The following is a 17342-nucleotide window of genomic DNA, read 5'->3' as shown; positions in this document are numbered from 1 at the left end:
CAAGAGATGAAAGGGTTTCTCGCATCCAATTCCCGCGTCCAAAAGCTAGTCTTGCGCTCTTTCTCCTGTTGCTGTTTCATAGTGTTCGTAGACCACGAGTGAGAATGACCAAGGCGCTCTTTGTGCATGATTGCAGGGAGCAGAGTCTTTAGATCCCGGATAGTGCCGGTAAATTCTCGCTGATGCCTGATACGCCTCTTGTACTCTTTCGGGTCGGTATGTTGCAGCTCCTCAAGAGTTTCCAAAGCCGTATCCTTCGGCGTTGGGCGGGGCATGAAGCCATCTACGCCTGTCTCTGACGACGAGCTTGAGTCTCCCGAATCCGACTCTTCATCTTCCTCGAGGTTCGACAAGCTGTCTGAATCTTCAAGCACTTGAGGGTGTCTCTCACCGCCTCCCCTGCTCGCGGAAACCTTCTCGGATCTCGGGAAGGGATATGGAGACTGATTGGAAGGTGCGACCAACCTTGACCAATCTCCCGAAGAAACTTTAGGTTTCTCTCCAGGCTCCTCCTTCGGCGTTCTGGCCGGCGCGGTCTCATTCAAAGCTTTTCGTCTGCGCAGCCTAATCCATCGTCTTCGTCTGACAAATGTGCCCGGATCGCCTTCGGCGCGCCATTTGGCGCTGCGAGCCTGGGCGGACCTTTTGAGAGCTTCCAAACCATCATCTTCCCTCTGCCTGGCACGTTCCTGATCCTTTTGCTCTTCACGCGCAAGCCTTTCGTTCATCTCGATAGCACCGACGACTCCAGCGCGCGGTAGAGCTCCACGAGGACGCTTGAAATGGGGTATCCAAGACTTGCCGAAATTGTTCGCGTACTGCCAGCCTGCTTCGTCGACGTCGCCAGACATGTCGATGAGCCACTCGGGATGCACCCATTCCCACGAGGGATCAGGCAGCTGCGCATTGACGATGCTGTACGGCGAGTCTCTGTTCTTCGCATTCGTCCACGCCGCAGGGTCCCATTGGAGCAGCGTCCTCGCACTGAATTTGGGAATGCCAAACACCAAAAGACCGCGCTGATTCTCGTGCAGCACATCATACTCGTATCTTTCCTTCAACTCCTCAGGAGCTTGCTGAGCAATCAACTTCCCTAGCACGCGTTCAAGCTCCAGCGCAGGATCTTCCGCTCTGGGCGAAGAAGGCGGCTCCTCCTCGTCCACGTCTTCCTTTTCATCCGCTTTGCGATGGCGTCTCCTCAAGCTGAACAATCGATGTCCACGCACGCTTTTGACTGAGCCCAGATTCTTGCCGCTCTGACTGCCCAGCAAACTTCCTTTGGACGTGTTCCAGCGCTGAGGTAGATGCCGGCCTATATCTGACAAAGTCCACCGGTCGCCATTCTCGCTCAACGTGGGCGAGAATGGCTGAACCGCAGCGTCTTCGGAGACGGAGCTGCGACGGCTACTGACTGCCGAGTCCCGTCTAGAAGCGAGCTGCATCCCGTTTAGCGGTGTGGTGCTCCGAGAAGTCGTCGCGTTCCGACTGAGATCGCTGAATGTGGGGTTCGCCGTTGAGCCCTGGCCGACACCAGTGACGGGCGAAGTAGCACCAGAGCGGTTCACAGCCGGAGAAAAGCGTTCCATCGCTCTACGATTGCGAGATTCCGTAGTGGCGTACTTGAGACCGCCCCGCACTCGATCAGAAATGCTCTCGCCCCTTGCCAGTGCGGCTCCACGAAGACTGCCTCCATTCATAGATGCTGATCTGGCCGCGCGTGCAGCCCTCTTGTGCTCGCGCAGCAGGCGCTTAGCGTCTTTTTTGGACATTTGTGAGCCATGTTCCAATTGCAGCGACATCACTTTGTCTTCGTCTTCCTCAGAAGAAGGAGTAGATGCTCCAGACTCGTAGCCATTCCCTACTGCCTCAGCTGCAACACCTTGTCGCTCACCTCGCTCATCCGACGAGCTGCTGGACTCTTCGAACACCACGCCGTCACTGTCCACCTCTGGCTCATCGTGAAGCGCTCCACCCATGATGCTCGTGTGTCCTTGTGAAGACGTCGCAGAATCCAGTCCCTTGTGAGCTGAGGAGGTAATTGCGATCAGCTCTTGCGAAGCTTCCGTCGACGGTGCGAAAGAGTCCAGTGCCGAGAAGGATAGCTGCGCTTCGGTAGGACTCTGCACCAGGAGGGTCGGTCGACGCAGGCGCGTGTCTGTGCTGCCACTGGCCGCGCCAGCGCCAGCACGCACCTCTTGTGTTGACCCCCGCACCTGTTCGGCGCCAGCTTGCTCTGCGTACCCCTCTTCGTGGAGCGGCTGCTCGCTGACGTCTGGAAGAGGCGTTGCGCGGACAAGAGGCGTCTCCTGCGCATGGTCCTTGCCATCCTCCTCATTCACGGCATGCAGCTCGTTGACAGAGCTAGTCGGTCCGCCACTTCTTGACCGCGACAACTCGATTGCTGGAACTTCCATGCTACCTGGACGCAAAGGCTCTGGGCGCATCAAGACAGGACCTGCGCTGCTCGAGCTTTGCAAGGTGGGAGGTGGTGGTTGAAGGCTGGATATGCTAGACACGCTCCCCCGCTTGACTGAAGCAGACGAAGGCGACAAGACTCCTTGACTTGCTCTTCTCCTGCCAAAGCGGAAATTGGCCGCGCCACCGTCCATTGCCACACTGTCCGAAGTATCGCTCAGCACGTTGGCACCCTCGCTGGCGTCTTGGGCTTGCCGCACTGCACCGGCCGGGGAGCCTTTTCGACCAATAATCGTGCCCGATCGGCCTACCAGACCTTTTGCGCGGTGAGCTGCTCCTCGAACCGCCATGACTGGGAAGTCGGGAAGACTGGAGATCGCCAGCCTGACTTCTCCGAAAGGAGAGCCGTGGTCCGATTCTTCAGAATCAGAGTCATCTGGGTCGTATGGGCAGATGCAGAACGCAAGACGATGAGCCGCGGTTGCCTCCCTGCCGCCTTTTGCTAGGCTAAGACTCTTGCCTGTATACACAAAGTGATCAGACACCTCCCACTCACCTTGATGCTGCGTCCCGCTTGACCGTCTAGATAATTTGTTCAATCCGACGCTAGCCGCAGCTCTCCACCTCTTCTTCTGCTGGCGCAGCTGAATCATGCGTTCCAACTTCAGCACAGCATCCGCCGCATCGTCCTGTTCTCCCCTGACAGGCATGGAGCACTGCGTTCCTACACCACCTCTCGAAGCTCCTGCTGCAGCGAGTCTAAGTTGAGAGGGGCGCAGGGAAGAGGTGGAGGTGGTGGAGCTGCTCGTGCGGCCCAAGGAGGAGGACAAGGCTGGACTGGGCAAAGAGAGCGGCTGAGAGTGCTGCGAAGCTGCGGTCGGCGAAGGTCGAGATGGGACATTGTCCTTGATAGTCCTGACGTTCCTGACAGGCACTACCAGCTTGGGACTCGTAGTGGACAGTGGATCCTGCGATGGCGAGACGGGGCCGCTCTCTTCGGCGGTGTCCTTGTTTAGAGGAGTGGTTTCTGGACTTGCATTGGCCACTTTGGTCAACTTTTGCATTCCACCGGAGTGCTGAGATTGAGACTGAGAAGACTGCAGCCCACTCTTGCTTGCCGTACCGCTTCCCAACGCCGAATCGGCAGCCATGCTGGGCTGTTCGCAAGGGCGGCGAATCACAGCAATGCGGCGAAGCTTGCTTGCCCTAAGACGTCCAAGAGGTCATATCCTTTCCAACTCGGCCACTCTAGGACTCCAGCAGATCCGTCCAACTTTATGTTGTGAATGGTGCCAGTCGGTATTGCAGGTGCGTCAAAGCGTTGCACTTTGTGCGAGAAAGAGAGGAGCACTCTGCAAATATCCTTGTGATGTTCACGAATAATAATCAATGTACATGAATGCGGATCGACACCGGTATACATGTGTACCTCTATACATATACGCCCGTGCTGTTCGCGCCGCGGAAGGGCCCCTGTTGTGTGGAGTTTGGCGCCGACCGCGCGTCATGCAGCCCATCTGCTGCTCGCCTGTAGGTATAACAGTCAAGAGTGTAGTTGCATGCAGATTCGTGCTTATTCTCGGAGCCCAGATCTACAACTTGTGCCATTCAAGTCATGTGCTTTTGGCTGGGGGGGGGGGGGGGGGGGGAGTGCCCATTCACGACACAAAGCTGGGCGTTCAGTGGTATATGGATGCTGGCCGGCGGAGGGAGCACTCACGACTTATTTGTAAGGAACTCACGGACACGATGATGAATGTCACGTGAGCAAGGGCTTTTATATTTTCGGGTGAGGCGCATTTATATGCATGCATGCACGCGGATGAGAAGGTCTGCAATTAATCACGAATCGTGAAGAAGGGTGGAGGAGGAGGCAGAGCCAAGATGTCTTCCTCTAGCCTCGATGACCCTCCTCCCAGTCATCACAGCATCCTTCCTTAGAATCCTGGCATACATCTACGTCGTCTCATCAGTCTTACTGTCGCTCTTTGCTGCCAACTTCAGACCAGGTCCGACAAGTGCTTGGCAGCGATGAAGAACCCATCGCAGCTTCACTTTCTGCGTCAACTTCGAGGTTCTCAGCAGCAATGGTTGTGCTCCGCACGGCAATCGAGAGGGAATGGCGCATGCCCTGCTCATCGCTCGTCGAACAGATTCGCCTCCAGCTCCTCCAACGACAAATTCTCTGCATACAGAGATAGGGATCATGACTTCAAGCAAGATTTACCGAGGTGGTCATCGAGCTCATGGGAGGATAGAGGAGGAAGGGGAGAAGAAGGAAGAAGGCATCGGAGGGAGGGGAGACAAAGTCCAGCAGGCTATGACAAGGGTAAAGGAGGCTCCGCGAGGAGAGGGCGTCAAGGTGATCGTGGTCGAGACTCAAACAGCAGACGCTACCAAGCATCAAACGCGCACTCGACAGAGCCCGACGAAGGATATGCTACGTTTCCGAAGATTAAAAATGCTCACTCAACTTCGAGCGAACAACGTGGCACGTCGAGCGGCAGGACTTACCAAATGCTATCCACGGTAGAGATGATGCTCAGCAGGAGAGACAGGAATCAACCTGATCATTTGAAGCCTATACATTATCGTGGCAAATTGGCATCTACCGGCTTGAAAGTGGGGCAGATTGTATTCAAGAACAAGAGCGCATACAAGTTGGTGAGTAGTGTTGCCGATCGGTCTTTGTTCTGCCTTCGCCTCCTGTCCGTCTACGGCACTCTGGAGCAGATCGAATGAACCGCCTCCCTTTTTCTCGCTCGATGCAGTTTGAGCTCGATTCGAAGTTGAACATTCTTCGCGGTCCGTCAGAAGAACATCCAGAGAGACAAGTCGTAGTAGATTTGGGGGCGTATCCTGGAGGCTGGACAGAAGTGGCGATCGACACGCTCAGACAACGCGAAGACAGAGCCAGACAGCATGGCTTGTTGCTTAAAGCGGGAGGTGACGCGTCTACGGCAACGAAGGAGGATGAGGAGCCATTGGTTTGGTCCATCGATATCAAGTCGGACATTTTGAAAGCGCTTGAGGATAGCTCCACCACCATTGTCCATGGTGACTTCTTGAGGTGAGAGGGAAGGTCGTTCTGCTTCAAATGTTCACGTCAGATGGCTAAGCCCTTATTTTTGAATCGTCTCAGACATGATGTGCAACTCCTTCTCCAAGATTCTATCAGGAGCAAAGTTGGCCGGGAAGATTCCCTTCTGGTAGACAACCTCAATTCGAACGCTCCCCACGCACCGCCAGTGGCTTCTGAGAACACAGAGCAAACTCAGAGATTAGATCACCCTGGAGACAACCTTGACGGTGGTGATGATGAAGGAACCAGGCCATCAGAGGAGCAGACCGATAGTGAAGCGATGTCCGAAGCGCCATTGCCGAAGTTGTATCCACTGCCGAAGGTGCCGGGCAAATCGGAACCTCCATCAGAGGCAGAGACGAGAAGACTTCAGGAATCGACTGACAAGTACTTGGATCCTTCAGGCAAATCTCAGCGACTGGTCAATGTCGTCATGAGCGACATGTGTCGTGAGTTGGCTTTGTGCTCCATCGGAGAGCTAGACAAACAACAAAAGGTCTTTGATGCTTACTTGTGAAGTTTCGCAACTTTCCTTTTTTTTCTCTTCCTTTCCATCTTTGTAGCCAGTCTGTGAGTGCTATGTGCAGCGCCAATGTGTGCGAGTCAACCACTGACACGTTGTACTTGCGCCATATTCGTTTAGCTCTGGCAGCAAGGCGCGAGATGAAGAGGCCATGCTCAGGCTTCTGACAGCTTCCTTTAGCTTTGCATATCGCAACCTCAAGTGGAGCGCCACGGTGGCACCTCATAAGATTTCGCCGAACGGGGATAAATCGTTGAAAGCGAGCTTGAAAGAAAGACAGAGAATGGCAGGGAGCGTCTACGTGGCCAAATATTTCCCTGGAAAGACGGCCAACGCGTTTCACAAGTCGAGTAAGTCGAGTCGCTCGTTTGGTCGCATTCGAGAAGACGACTGACTGTTTTCTTCTTTTTCGGGCTCCGCGACAGCTCTGCTGCATGCGTTTGAGCACATCAGACTGGTCAAGTGCAAAGCTTCAAAGGATACGAGCATAGAAATGTTCTTTGTCTGCTTTGGCCTCAAACCTGGCTTTGAGAGGTACTTGCAACGGATGGAACAGGAGAATTTGGACTTTTCGAACGACCAGTCAAGTCACGTGGCCCCGACAATCTCTACGGCAAGGGAGAGAAGGGGCGAATGCTGAGCAGCTGATCAGAGACGGAGCCGCCAATCTGGGCAAGAGACGATTCATGATTACGCTTTATGTTGCGCTGCGTCGAAGGTGAGCGTCGCAGAGCCATTTCGTCTCACTGCAAGATTATGCACCACGCGGCCGACAACTTGTCTGAGCTGGAGCTACTTCAAGTCACCTACAATGAGATCGTCAGGTCGACCTCACTAATCAGCTAAAAATGTAGATCAATGTGACCAATGAGATTGCGAGGCTTTCCACCTCGAAAATTGAAAGAGGAGGTCGCGCTCAAAAGGTCTTTCTTTCTGACGTTGCACGTGACAGCACAGATCCCGTTACCATTTGAATGCTGGCGCCCACAGCGCGAACTTGAATCGTGAAATCACAATTATAATAAGTTTGAATGCATTGCGGAATGGCAGTTGCCGATCTACTTCATCCCCGCCATCAGGACGAGGATGACTGGAGAAGTGCCTTGGCGCTAGCCCGGCTGTCTCAAGGCTTGGCATTGTCGGACTTGCAAAGCAATACTGCTCTTGCGCCCGTGGTTCAGGGACCGGCTCATCGACTTGCAGAAAAACATGCAAAGGACAAGGAGCTGCTGACATAAAGCGCGCGCGGACGGTCGCGCAGGCGGGTGCTCGTGCACTGCTCCAGCTAGGCGGACTCTGCAGGAATGCTTACCGCCAACCCGAGTAGCCCCTGGAGGGAGCTCTTCGGCGGCCTCGACTATGACTGACTTGGAGGCGACCCACAGCTCTTACCTTGTCGACAGTCGGACGGCAATCACGAGTCGTGAGTCTAGTAGTACTCACTTCGGACTCGCACTAGCTTCATCCACTGCGTCACGAGTTGTGAGGGGCAGCATGCAAAGACTTGATTTGGTGTCTGTCGTCTTTGCTATAACTCATGACTGTAGGGTCCTGGAACTCATGAATCAGATGTTTGCCGAGGCGCGGCCGGACCAACCTCAGCTCAGGTGAATCCGGAGAAGGCACCCAGAGCGCACCTTCGGATCTTAGCTTGAGTTTCATTCTCGATGACGCCCGGCCCGTGCAAATCACTTCCAGGTGAGCAGCACCACAAGTCCACAACTGATGTGCGTGAGGCCGAGAGGCTGACCGTCATGCATTCTTGATGTTGCCAATCACGAATGGAGGACCGACAGCGGCCTCTGCACTACGTGTGAGGTTTGACAAGTGCGATTGAGTCTTTCAACTTGCTACCTTTTTCTTGCCGTTTGGTATCGGGCAGGCAGAAGAGGGCAGTCCAGTCGAGTGATGGACGAGCTCAGGTCTCTTTTAAGTATTTGGCCGGCTCCTAGCTGCCATCCTCAATATTAAGGATAGATCCACCTCATCTAATCTTGAATGCTCTGCATGCTCGCTGGATCTTGCGAGCCGAGCCACCGGCTACATAGGCAGGCTCAGGGGGGGCCGGGTCGACGCACGTTGTTGGTGAAGGCTGCCTTGCACTCGCACTCGCACTCGCGCAACGCTGATATAGCTTTGTGATGGCCCGTATCCAGTCCTCGGGGTTGCGCGTCCATTCGGTTGCATGCGCGCATGAATCGCTGCGATATGATTTGGCTCTTTCCATCAGCAGCAGCGCGACTCGCCTGCGTGCTGGCCACGTTGGAATGAGCGCGCACGGCTGCATACTGCTGCATGCGCGCTGCTGCTGGACGCGCGGAAGCCGTGGGCCCGCAGCGCACACCCGCGGTTTGGGCCGGCGAAACGTGCCGCTCACGAGCCCCGCCACAAAACTTGCATGCATCATGGCAATTGTACAGTCTTGAGTACAGTATAGCTGCTTGCTCACGCGGGTGCTATGCCCACCGTCTCGTCGCCTGACCTTGCCCATCCCCTAAAATCTCGGCGACGCGCAACTTGCAGCAATCAGCGAATCAAGGCTCTGTTGCTGCATGCTGCTGTTGCGAGATGCGGTGCGGTGCGGTGCGGTACGGTGCGGTGCTGTGCCGCGTGACTGATGCGCGGACTAGCTGTGACGACCGACCGCCCTTGCGCGCCGTCAAGGTCAATGGGCGCAAAGGTGCTGCGTAGCTAGCTGCCCGCGCTCGATCTTAGCTGCTGCTCATGCCATGGCCCGCGCTCGCAGCGCAAGTCACAGTCAAAATGTGTATATACGCGGTAACCTTGCTTGGCCGCAAGAACTCATCGTGCACCGACAACACCATCTGACCGTTTCACCGAAAGACGTCCAACGCAAGATCTCCCCTGGTCGCACGGCGACACGATCTTGTTCGAGTAGAGAAGTCCTGACGAACAGAATTCGTCCCTTTCGCTCGTCGACTATACCGCATACCGCAACGATTTTGCTGCCTAGAGCGCGCATCACCCCACATGTCTTACGCGCACCAAGGAGGAGCGAACTATCAAAGCGTTCCTAATCCCAGCGTTGGAAGTTACAATCGCAATATGAGCGGAAATCCGCAGGGCTTCCCTGCCCCGGGAAGGCGCTCGACAGGAGATGCGAGCGGAAGTGCTAGTGGATCTGCAGAATCGGGTCGATCGAGCAACTCGCCGATGATTTCAAACAATCAGGGAGGCGGTGGCGGTGCTGGCTATGTGGGAAGTCAGAGGGACGTAACGACGAATGGCGAATATGGTCCTTATTCTCATCTGCGAAAGGGAAGCATGGGAAAGATGGGAAGCAGACCTGGTCAGGGTAGAGGTGCTTATGCTGCTGGTGGCGCTGCTGCCGGAGCCACGTTGGGAGCCAACCTGAATCAACACGACGCCGGAAACAGAGCTAGCAATTACAGCGCTGCTTCATCATACGGCGGGGATAATAAGCAGTACTACCAGCCGCAGCAGGACGGTCTGCTCTGGGACGGCAAGGGCGAAGCAGAGCCAGATGACTACTTGGTGAGTTTTGTGTGCCCTGCATATGGCTACAATTTGACAGCCCGCCAACGCGCGCATTGCTGACATGCGACTGCTGACTGCTTCTTTTGTCTTGCAGCACAACCCCGATTCCAAGCGAGGAGACTCTTTGCACCCCTGCTCAGCGAGAGGCATCCTCAATGTGCTTGCCCTGGTGGTGATCGTGACAGGTCTATTGGCTCTTTTTGCTGGTTACCCTATCATCGCGCATTACACGAAGCACCCTGACAACACGTCTGGCTTCAACATTGGCGGAACTAATGGTTCAGGGCAGGTGCCAAATGTTCCAAGCATCTTGGGTCTCGTAGACAACGATACACTTCCTGCAGACCGGGAGTGGACGAACGCCGATGGTATCAAGCATCACTGTGTTTTTTCGGACGAGTTCAACACTCCAGGACGCACTTTCTGGCCTGGCGATGATCCCTACTGGACGGCGGTCGACATTTGGTACGGAGCTACGGGCGGTGCGTAGATGGTGAAGCTTGTCACTGCATCCATTAGACCTCGCTGACTTGGCTCATGCTCGAGCACAGATTACGAATGGTATGCGCCTGAGCAGATTAACACCACTGACGGACATCTGCAAATCACGATGGAGGATCGTCCCACTCACAATCTCAACTTCCGAAGTGGAATGCTTCAGTCCTGTGAGTGTTGTCGGTGTAGTCGTTCAGTATACGAGATGCCTACTTGCTCATGAGATGATACGTTTTGCCCATGCGTGCGCACAGGGAATAAGTTCTGCTTTCAAGGTGGATACATTGAATTCTCTGCCATTTTGCCAGGCAGCCCGAACACTCAGGGCTGGTGGCCAGGTCTCTGGACCATGGGCAACCTCGGTGCGTTGCGTTATTTTGCAAGGCTGGGATCCTTACACGAGCTCATTCTTGTATCTGCTCCTTGATCACAGGTCGTCCCGGCTACCTTGGAACGACTGATGTACGTAGTGTGTCATTGATCTCTCTGCTCCGAAGCTGACTGTCCCTCGCTTCCTCTGGTGCACGCGACTGCAACGCTGTCAACAGGGGTGAGTGTCCTCTTCTCGCCTACGTTCCTTGCGCACCTTAAGCTGACGTCCTCTTCCTGTCTCTGCTTGTTTCTGCCGCTGCTTAGAACTTGGCCTTACAGTTATCAAGGATGTGATAATGGGATCCGACCGAATCAGAGTGATATTGCAAATGGTACACCAGATTCGGTTGTGACTTCTGTCAAGTATGGCAAGACGGGTCTGAACTGGCTTCCAGGTATGCGCCTTCCCTCATGCACCTGCTCAGGCGAAGATCACCCAGTGAGTGGATAGGCGCCAGTGTTGAGCGTGGGACATCTCACGTGCCTGGCATGCTGACGCGCTCACACACGCGCTCAGGGTCCCAATAACAACGTCGGTCGATCTTCACCCGAAATCGACGCGCTCGAAGCTCAGACGGCGGAGGGTGTGGGCGAGGCCTCGCAGTCGTTGCAGACCGCTCCATTCGATCTCGCCTACGATTGGGATCAAGACGTCGCGGTGCTTCACCCAGGAGGTGGGACGAAGATCAACTCCTACACTGGCGGTGTGTACCAAGAGGCCGTCTCTGGTCTATCGCCCATCCCAAACAAGGCATACGAGCTCGCCACCAACCCTACCTTTACGACCTTTGGTTTCGAGTACGTTCCCGACTATGATAACGACGGCAGCGGGTACATCAGTTGGTACATCGATGGCAAGCAAACTTGGACAGTCACTGGCGCCTCGACACCGCCTCGTCCCAACATCGGTATCGGTCGCCGACCTATCCCCACCGAGCCACTCTCCATCATCCTCAACTTGGGTATCTCTGAAGGTTTCCAACACATCGAGTTCGACACTCTCCAGTTCCCCGCTACCATGAAGGTAGACTACGTTAGGGTGTACCAGCGCGATGGTCAAGCCGACAAGACCACTTGCGATCCCGCTGATCATCCAACTGCAGACTACATCAACAGACATGGGGACGTGTACAACAACCCCAACGTCACGCAGTGGAGAGACAAGTACAATTGGCCCAAGAACAGGCTCATCGACGGCTGCTGATACGCTCGCTCGCGTTCCAGCAACGACGCATCGCGAAACGCATCAGCGGACAAACGACGCACTGCACGCTATCTACATCCACCTCGATTGACGATCTACCGCACTGCTCTGTACTGCCTCCTGTAGCGGTCTCTCTCTCACTTCTTCAATTCCGCTCTTGATACACCCGAGCATGCTGTTCGCTTCTCGAGCAACGAGCATCTTGGCTTGCCTCTTCTTTCCACCTCGCTCGCACTGCTCGACCGCACGAACTCCTACATCGCATGCACACCATGTCCGTCTCTTTTTACCTTTTGGACTCTAATGAAGCAATAGGACAGTACTTCGCTCTAGTAAGCCTGCAGACCGCATCGACCAATAAGCATTGCACGTTGCGAAAGCGATTCGGCGTTTTCTGGTTGTGGGAGATTTCACACAGACTGATCAGGCCCGTGGTTGTGGATGCGATTGCGATGGCACATTAATACCGTGAGCTGCGTTGATTGATTGATACATACAACAGAGGTGAAGTTTTGAAGGCGCGTGGAGGATACGTTGACGCGGATTGAAGATCATCGGGGGGAAAAGGGAAAAGGTTCGGGGCTTTTTTTTTGGGGTGAAGAATCAATGTTCACGAATGGCGCGTCTGTTCGTGGGCCCGACCATTGGTCAGCCTCAAAGGAGGAACGTGCGGACAGAGAAACAAAGAGAAAAGAACAAAATCAAGACGTGTCAATGCCCAGTCAACGCACTTTATGAACGAGACTCTTCACGTTTCCTATGGTTGAGAGATTGAAGGGCGCCTGGAAGGTCTGGATGCAATGTGGGTGACGAGGTCGCTTCCTGCGCTTTTGCACCTGCATCAGCCGCTGGACGCCGAATTGCCTGACCTGTAAGACCCGTCAGACTGCCGTCCAAAATGTCCGGAAGACGGTTCGCGCTAGTCGGAGTCGAGGGTCGAAATGTGCTGCCGTGCGAAGGACTCCACCCCGCCTGGTGCATCCCGGCCAAAGCGCTCTCATGTCCGCCTCCAGGGAGATGCGAAGCGCTTCCATCAAAATAGGTCTCCCTGCCGCTTTGCGAAGCTGGTCTACCATCCTGACCTGTTGCGACAGTGTGCGCGCGCGTCCTGCCACTTCGGCTGCTTGGACGACTCGTACTGATCGCATAAGGTGTCAGGGTCAAGCGGACAGGAGCCTCAAAGGTGGGCGGACGATCGTCAAAGCGTATGGAGGATGACTTTGGCTGATCTGCCAAGCGTGAAGTGGGCTGACCTTGTGCAGATATGCGCCAGCTACGCTTTGAACGCTCCGGAGACTTCCCTACCTCCGTTAACAAACGATGCGAGGTCAGCGGCGAATCGCGAGAATCCCACTGTTGCTCGGCGGCGTTAGCTCCATCGACGGCGGCGCGGTTCGACGACGAACCCATGCCATCGGCCCTCACTTTGCTCGGCGTGGATCGGAGTTCGGCGGCAAGGAGGAGCTGACTGCCTTCACTCTGCGCTGAAGAGACCTCCCTTTCGCGTCGTGACTTTGTACTCTGCTCGGCAGGACTACTGCTCAGAAACGTCGGTTCCGACAACTTCAGAGCACTGGATGCTTTGCGTTCCGAATCGGAAGAGGGCGCCTCAGGCGGACTTTCTATTTTCTGCTTGCCCTTAAAATTTGAGGGGAATGATGGCACGTGTGTCGAAGGCAAATTTGACGCGCTTTTAGGGGCTGTGGATGGCGCTAGCGCGGCCTCATGGCCATCGCTTGCGTTCATAAGCGAAGGAGGTGGCGTGAACACTTCGGACTCGCTCGTGCTGCTCCAACGGTCGGCATCGTCGAATGCCCGGCTCATGCCCTTCGGCCGAAGTCGCGCACGAGCCAGTGCATTCCTTCCTGCTCTTCGACCTGCCCTGCCAGGCTGCACAGTGCCTCCTCTTCCAGCAATGGTCGCGCGAGCAATCGCTCGTCGTCTCCAAGCTTCTATATTGAGGCCTTCACCTGGGTCGGCACTGTTTGTGACGTGCCTGTAGTATGCTCTGGCAATAATGCTGAAGAAAGCTTCATGGTCGTGTTCAGTCAGAGCGCGCAAAGTGAGCAAGTTTCTGTGGGCAAGCTCGCCGTCGTCTTGAGAATAGTCCGTCGCAACACCAGTGTTGAACTTGATCGAAATGCTTTCGGACGCCAGCCTTCCATAGGGCAAAGGTGGGCTGGTTGCGCCGTCTGCTCTTTCCGTAACGACCCATCTCGTCGTGCCTAGGTGCCAACTGAAGAGTCCGCGCGACACAGTCAGATCGGGCCGACTTGGCTTCTGCCTGAAGAGCGAAAGTATCCATCCGCGTACAACCACGTATCGAAGCTTCCAAGTCCCTAAGCCAGCCTTGGAATGTTTGCCAGAGCCGCTACTGGACTTCAAGACGTAGTACCACCCTTCACTAAAAGGCTCCACGTACCGCTCGTCCAACGCTGGCGTTCTGATGCGCATTCTAGCACTGGCAGCTGCTAATGCCGACGCGGTAGCTGCGGCTTGAGAGCTTGTAACCGCCAGATTGGCTTCGCCCATTCTTGGTAGGTGTACTCGGTCTCTCTGCCTGGCAAATTGTACTTCGATGAGCTCAAATGGCCTCACTTTGAAGGCTGCTACTGTTCGCCAGTCCTCCATGAGCATGCCGTTTGTGAATGAGTAGAGGGCGTAATGCGGCGACATGGGATGCGCGGCTTGATCCCATGCGGAGATCTCGTCCATGCGTATACCTGCGATCCTACCGGTAGGGCGCGGGACCGACTTGGCGGGACTACTGGCGTGCGTAGACGTCGACAATTGGCTGTAATTGACACCGTCTCTGGATAGACTATGTGCGTTGCTGCCTAGACTGGATTCCGATGACTTGCTGTGAATCTCGACGTCGTCCAATCCGACGCGACGAATCGCTGGGGGCTTCCTTGCGATCCGATCGACGCTTGGTGCAAGATGATTGACTACTTCCGACTCCGAACAAACAGGCGTAGTCGCAGAAGCTGGCGCAGACGTTCCTGCCGGAGATTGGACTGACAAATTCGAGACCGTGATGGTCCCAGATCTAGCGCGCTCTGAAGACACGCTGCCTTCTCTCCGCGGTATGCGCGGCTGCGACTGAGCAGCTAAAGCATTAGCCACTCCGCCAGGGAGAATGGATGCTTGTCGCGTATGTGCCGGCGAGGAGCGAGTGGGCTGTCCAGTTGCTGCCGGCGTCCCAATTGCTGATGGCTGCACTGCTGCCGCCGCTGCCGCTGCTGCTGCTGCATTCTGCTCCATCAGCTCCTCCAATTGTGTGCCCCAAAGCTGTGAGTCGTCAATGGTTCTGAGGGCCAATTCACTCTCGCTGTCCTCGGATGAGGTGGACAGGGACGATCTTCCCGCAGAAGTCATTTGACCAGACTGATCAGGTTCATCTCCAACGTCACCCCATACGGATTCCTCTTCGCTGGTCGACTCTTCATACTCGTCTGAATCGAAGGGGTGTGTGGTCGAAGGTGGTTTGCGGTCGCGCCTGCCAGGCTGAGACCCTCCTTGCCATGCCTTTGATTGTGCATTTGGTGTTTGTTCGCGTGCGCCCTCTTTTGAGAGCTCAGCTTCTGCGGCTTCTACGATGACGTCTGGCTCCGGGACTGTGCTGGCGCTCGTCGAGAGCTCGTCATCTGGCGACGTAACCCCGAAGCTACCTATGTCGGCGCTCGCGGCAGTCGACGAGCTCATGGATGGGGACATGCCAGTCGCCGCAGCGGTATAAGCAGCAGCGCGAGACACGGCCGTAGAGGTCGCCGACGACGAGCCGGCACTGAGCGCTTCACTTTTGCGGGCAACATCCGCGCTGGGGTCCGGGCTCCTCGTACGCGCAGTGGCTTCCTGCTCTAGCCGCAGCGCCTCTAAATTGCCCGGGAGCCCATATGTTGTCCAGTCCGTGTATGCGTCTAGGTCAGCAGTGAGTGACTGATCCTGCGAGTGATGTGAAGTCTCCTTCTTGGATGCTTGGCGCCGCGAAACGACGACGGACGGTGAATCAGGAGCGCTGGAGAGTGAATATGGAGTTGCCGCTTGCGATGCAGCAGCGTAGCTATGAGAGTCGGATGACGTCGGTGCCTGTCTGGTCGACGTGGGTGAGGGAGAGGAAGTAGCTGCGGCGGCGGCCAAAGCAGAAAAGCTGGTCATGTGCCTCGCAGACCGGTCTGTCACCTGTCTGATGTGCGAGCGAGTCTCGATGTCTGGTGAGGATGCGCTCGACGGCATGGTGGGCCTTCTGCTGGGCTTGACTATGAGGCCTGGGGACACAGATGCGCTCGCAGCTAGAGGCGACGCGGGCGCAATGGACAACAGCTCTCCGTTACTCGTCGCATCGTGCGCGCCGTGAGAAACGGCGCTCGAGCCTGTTGCTTGTTGACGTCTATTCGACAGGGTCGGAAGGCTGTACACGGCGGGGAAGCCAGCACCAACGGGGCCCAATTTTCCGATGCCTCCTCGGCCAGGGTCTCCATGCAAATGCTGAGCAGCAGCGGATGCGGTCGAGGCTGCCTTCGTCTTGTGACGCGGCGAGCTTATCGGTACAGACGAGTCCCACAGAGCGAGGGTTGGGCCGCCAGCATTGCCCGAGCCGATGAAGCCAGCTCGTCTAGCTAAGAAACCTCTTGGAAGCGTCGAGACCTCTGGAGGCAGACCCAATCCGCTCTTTGACATGGAAGCGAGGGCAGAGGCATTTGTGACTTCCTCGAAGAATCCTGGATTCATTGTAGGATCTTCTAAAGGCACTCCGGCTCTCTCCAAGGCCGCGTCTTTGACAGCCGAGATTGTGCTGGCAAGGTCGACATGCATTCTTAACCAAATATCGCGGGGCACGAATCGGACATAGATCGGGATCCTGCGCTCCAGAATGACATCTGCAGTGTCTGCAGCAACGGCGCTGCTGCTGAACATTGCTGATGTTGCACATGGAGCTGCCGAGGACGTGGCTATTGTGACATTTTTGGTGATGCTAGATGGTGCGACCCTAGGCGTGGTCGGGCTTCGCGAGGGCCCAGCGTCATCTCGCTCTTCAGGAAAATTGCTCATCTTTGCTGTTCTGGTGATGATTGAGCGCGTGACACTCGCTCATGAAGAGCTCGCGGTGGCATTGAGGAGAGAGCACGATACAGTCAAGGCGTGATGTTGGTACGATCGCTGCTGACCGAAAGGTGCAACAGACGCGATTGGCGATGAGGGTGGATCGAACGAGACCTCTCGGGCGGCAGCTTGTGATTGGTGCAATCTGGTGTATACGTACACCCCTTAGAAGCGACTCAATCTACGCTCTGGACTGGCAGCCTGACACCGATGCAACGGTGAATACATCCAGCGTAAGGACTGTTTATTGGCTTTGCCGTGATGGTCGCGCGTGCTGTACGATGGGCTCATGTGTGCCCGCGCGGGGATCTCCCAAAGCGAGAAGCGACTCGTGAGACGCGCAGGATCGAGGTACCATACCGCGGTATCAGCGCGCTCTTCTTATTATAATTGATTGTTATTGCTGCATGATGCCCTGCTCTGCACGCGAGGGTGATTCAAGATTGCTATACTGCGCTCAACTCACGACTGCGTGCAGAAAGCAAGAAGCCCGCCCACATCTCTCGTACGACAAAGGGGTCGTGAGTCGTGACGTCCGTACTCTTGACTAATTCGATCGTGACTGACTCACCACTCAAACTGTGACTGTCCCTCCATTCACCAGCCATTCGGTCCAGCTTCAACATCGT

General features: G+C 55.6%; 4 protein-coding genes across 4 annotated transcripts; 2 read left to right on the top strand and 2 right to left on the bottom strand.

The window, feature by feature from the left end:
* Nucleotides 1-872: 872 nt before the first annotated feature.
* Nucleotides 873-1055, bottom strand: IE81DRAFT_275471 (hypothetical protein; the record flags this gene model as incomplete). The annotated part of the gene is made up of 1 exon (XM_025511454.1): nucleotides 873-1055. A coding segment is annotated over one exon (183 nt), but the record flags the coding sequence as incomplete, so codon positions are not given.
* Nucleotides 1056-4268: 3213 nt separating this feature from the next.
* IE81DRAFT_321221 (hypothetical protein) lies at nucleotides 4269-6965 on the top strand. Its single transcript, XM_025513274.1, has 6 exons — nucleotides 4269-5079; nucleotides 5187-5485; nucleotides 5558-5946; nucleotides 6061-6067; nucleotides 6141-6370; nucleotides 6446-6965. The coding sequence occupies exons 1-6, from the start codon at nucleotides 4447-4449 to the stop codon at nucleotides 6658-6660; spliced, it is 1773 nt and encodes a 590-aa protein (XP_025371757.1). The 5' UTR covers nucleotides 4269-4446; the 3' UTR covers nucleotides 6661-6965.
* A 2635-nt stretch (nucleotides 6966-9600) lies between these two features.
* Nucleotides 9601-11610, top strand: IE81DRAFT_286942 (concanavalin A-like lectin/glucanase; the record flags this gene model as incomplete). The annotated part of the gene is made up of 6 exons (XM_025511696.1): nucleotides 9601-10021; nucleotides 10091-10204; nucleotides 10289-10396; nucleotides 10468-10507; nucleotides 10671-10845; nucleotides 10924-11610. 6 exons carry the CDS (start codon nucleotides 9601-9603, stop codon nucleotides 11608-11610), a joined length of 1545 nt encoding a protein of 514 aa, XP_025371756.1.
* Nucleotides 11611-12127: 517 nt separating this feature from the next.
* IE81DRAFT_321219 (hypothetical protein) lies at nucleotides 12128-17049 on the bottom strand. Its single transcript, XM_025513273.1, has one exon. It carries the CDS (start codon nucleotides 16660-16662, stop codon nucleotides 12343-12345), a length of 4320 nt encoding a protein of 1439 aa, XP_025371755.1. The 5' UTR covers nucleotides 16663-17049; the 3' UTR covers nucleotides 12128-12342.
* Between the last annotated feature and the right edge of the window lie 293 nt (nucleotides 17050-17342).

The sequence above is a fragment of the Ceraceosorus guamensis genome, assembly GCF_003144195.1.
Source record: "Ceraceosorus guamensis strain MCA 4658 unplaced genomic scaffold IE81scaffold_10, whole genome shotgun sequence".
NCBI classification, from domain to species: Eukaryota; Fungi; Basidiomycota; class Exobasidiomycetes; order Ceraceosorales; family Ceraceosoraceae; genus Ceraceosorus; species Ceraceosorus guamensis.
Note: the sequence above shows the minus strand (reverse complement) of the source record. Positions and strands in the feature narration are given on the sequence as shown.

Bases quoted from the DNA above. Each gene is read 5' to 3' on its own strand.
- IE81DRAFT_321221 (XM_025513274.1), top strand. From the start codon at position 4,447: ATGAAGAACCCATCGCAGCTTCACTTTCTGCGTCAACTTCGAGGTTCT. The intron at 5,080-5,186 runs GTGAGTAGTGTT...CGCTCGATGCAG, and splicing joins ACAAGAGCGCATACAAGTTG to TTTGAGCTCGATTCGAAGTT. The intron at 5,486-5,557 runs GTGAGAGGGAAG...GAATCGTCTCAG, and splicing joins GTCCATGGTGACTTCTTGAG to ACATGATGTGCAACTCCTTC.
- IE81DRAFT_321219 (XM_025513273.1), bottom strand. From the start codon at position 16,662: ATGAGCAATTTTCCTGAAGAGCGAGATGACGCTGGGCCCTCGCGAAGC.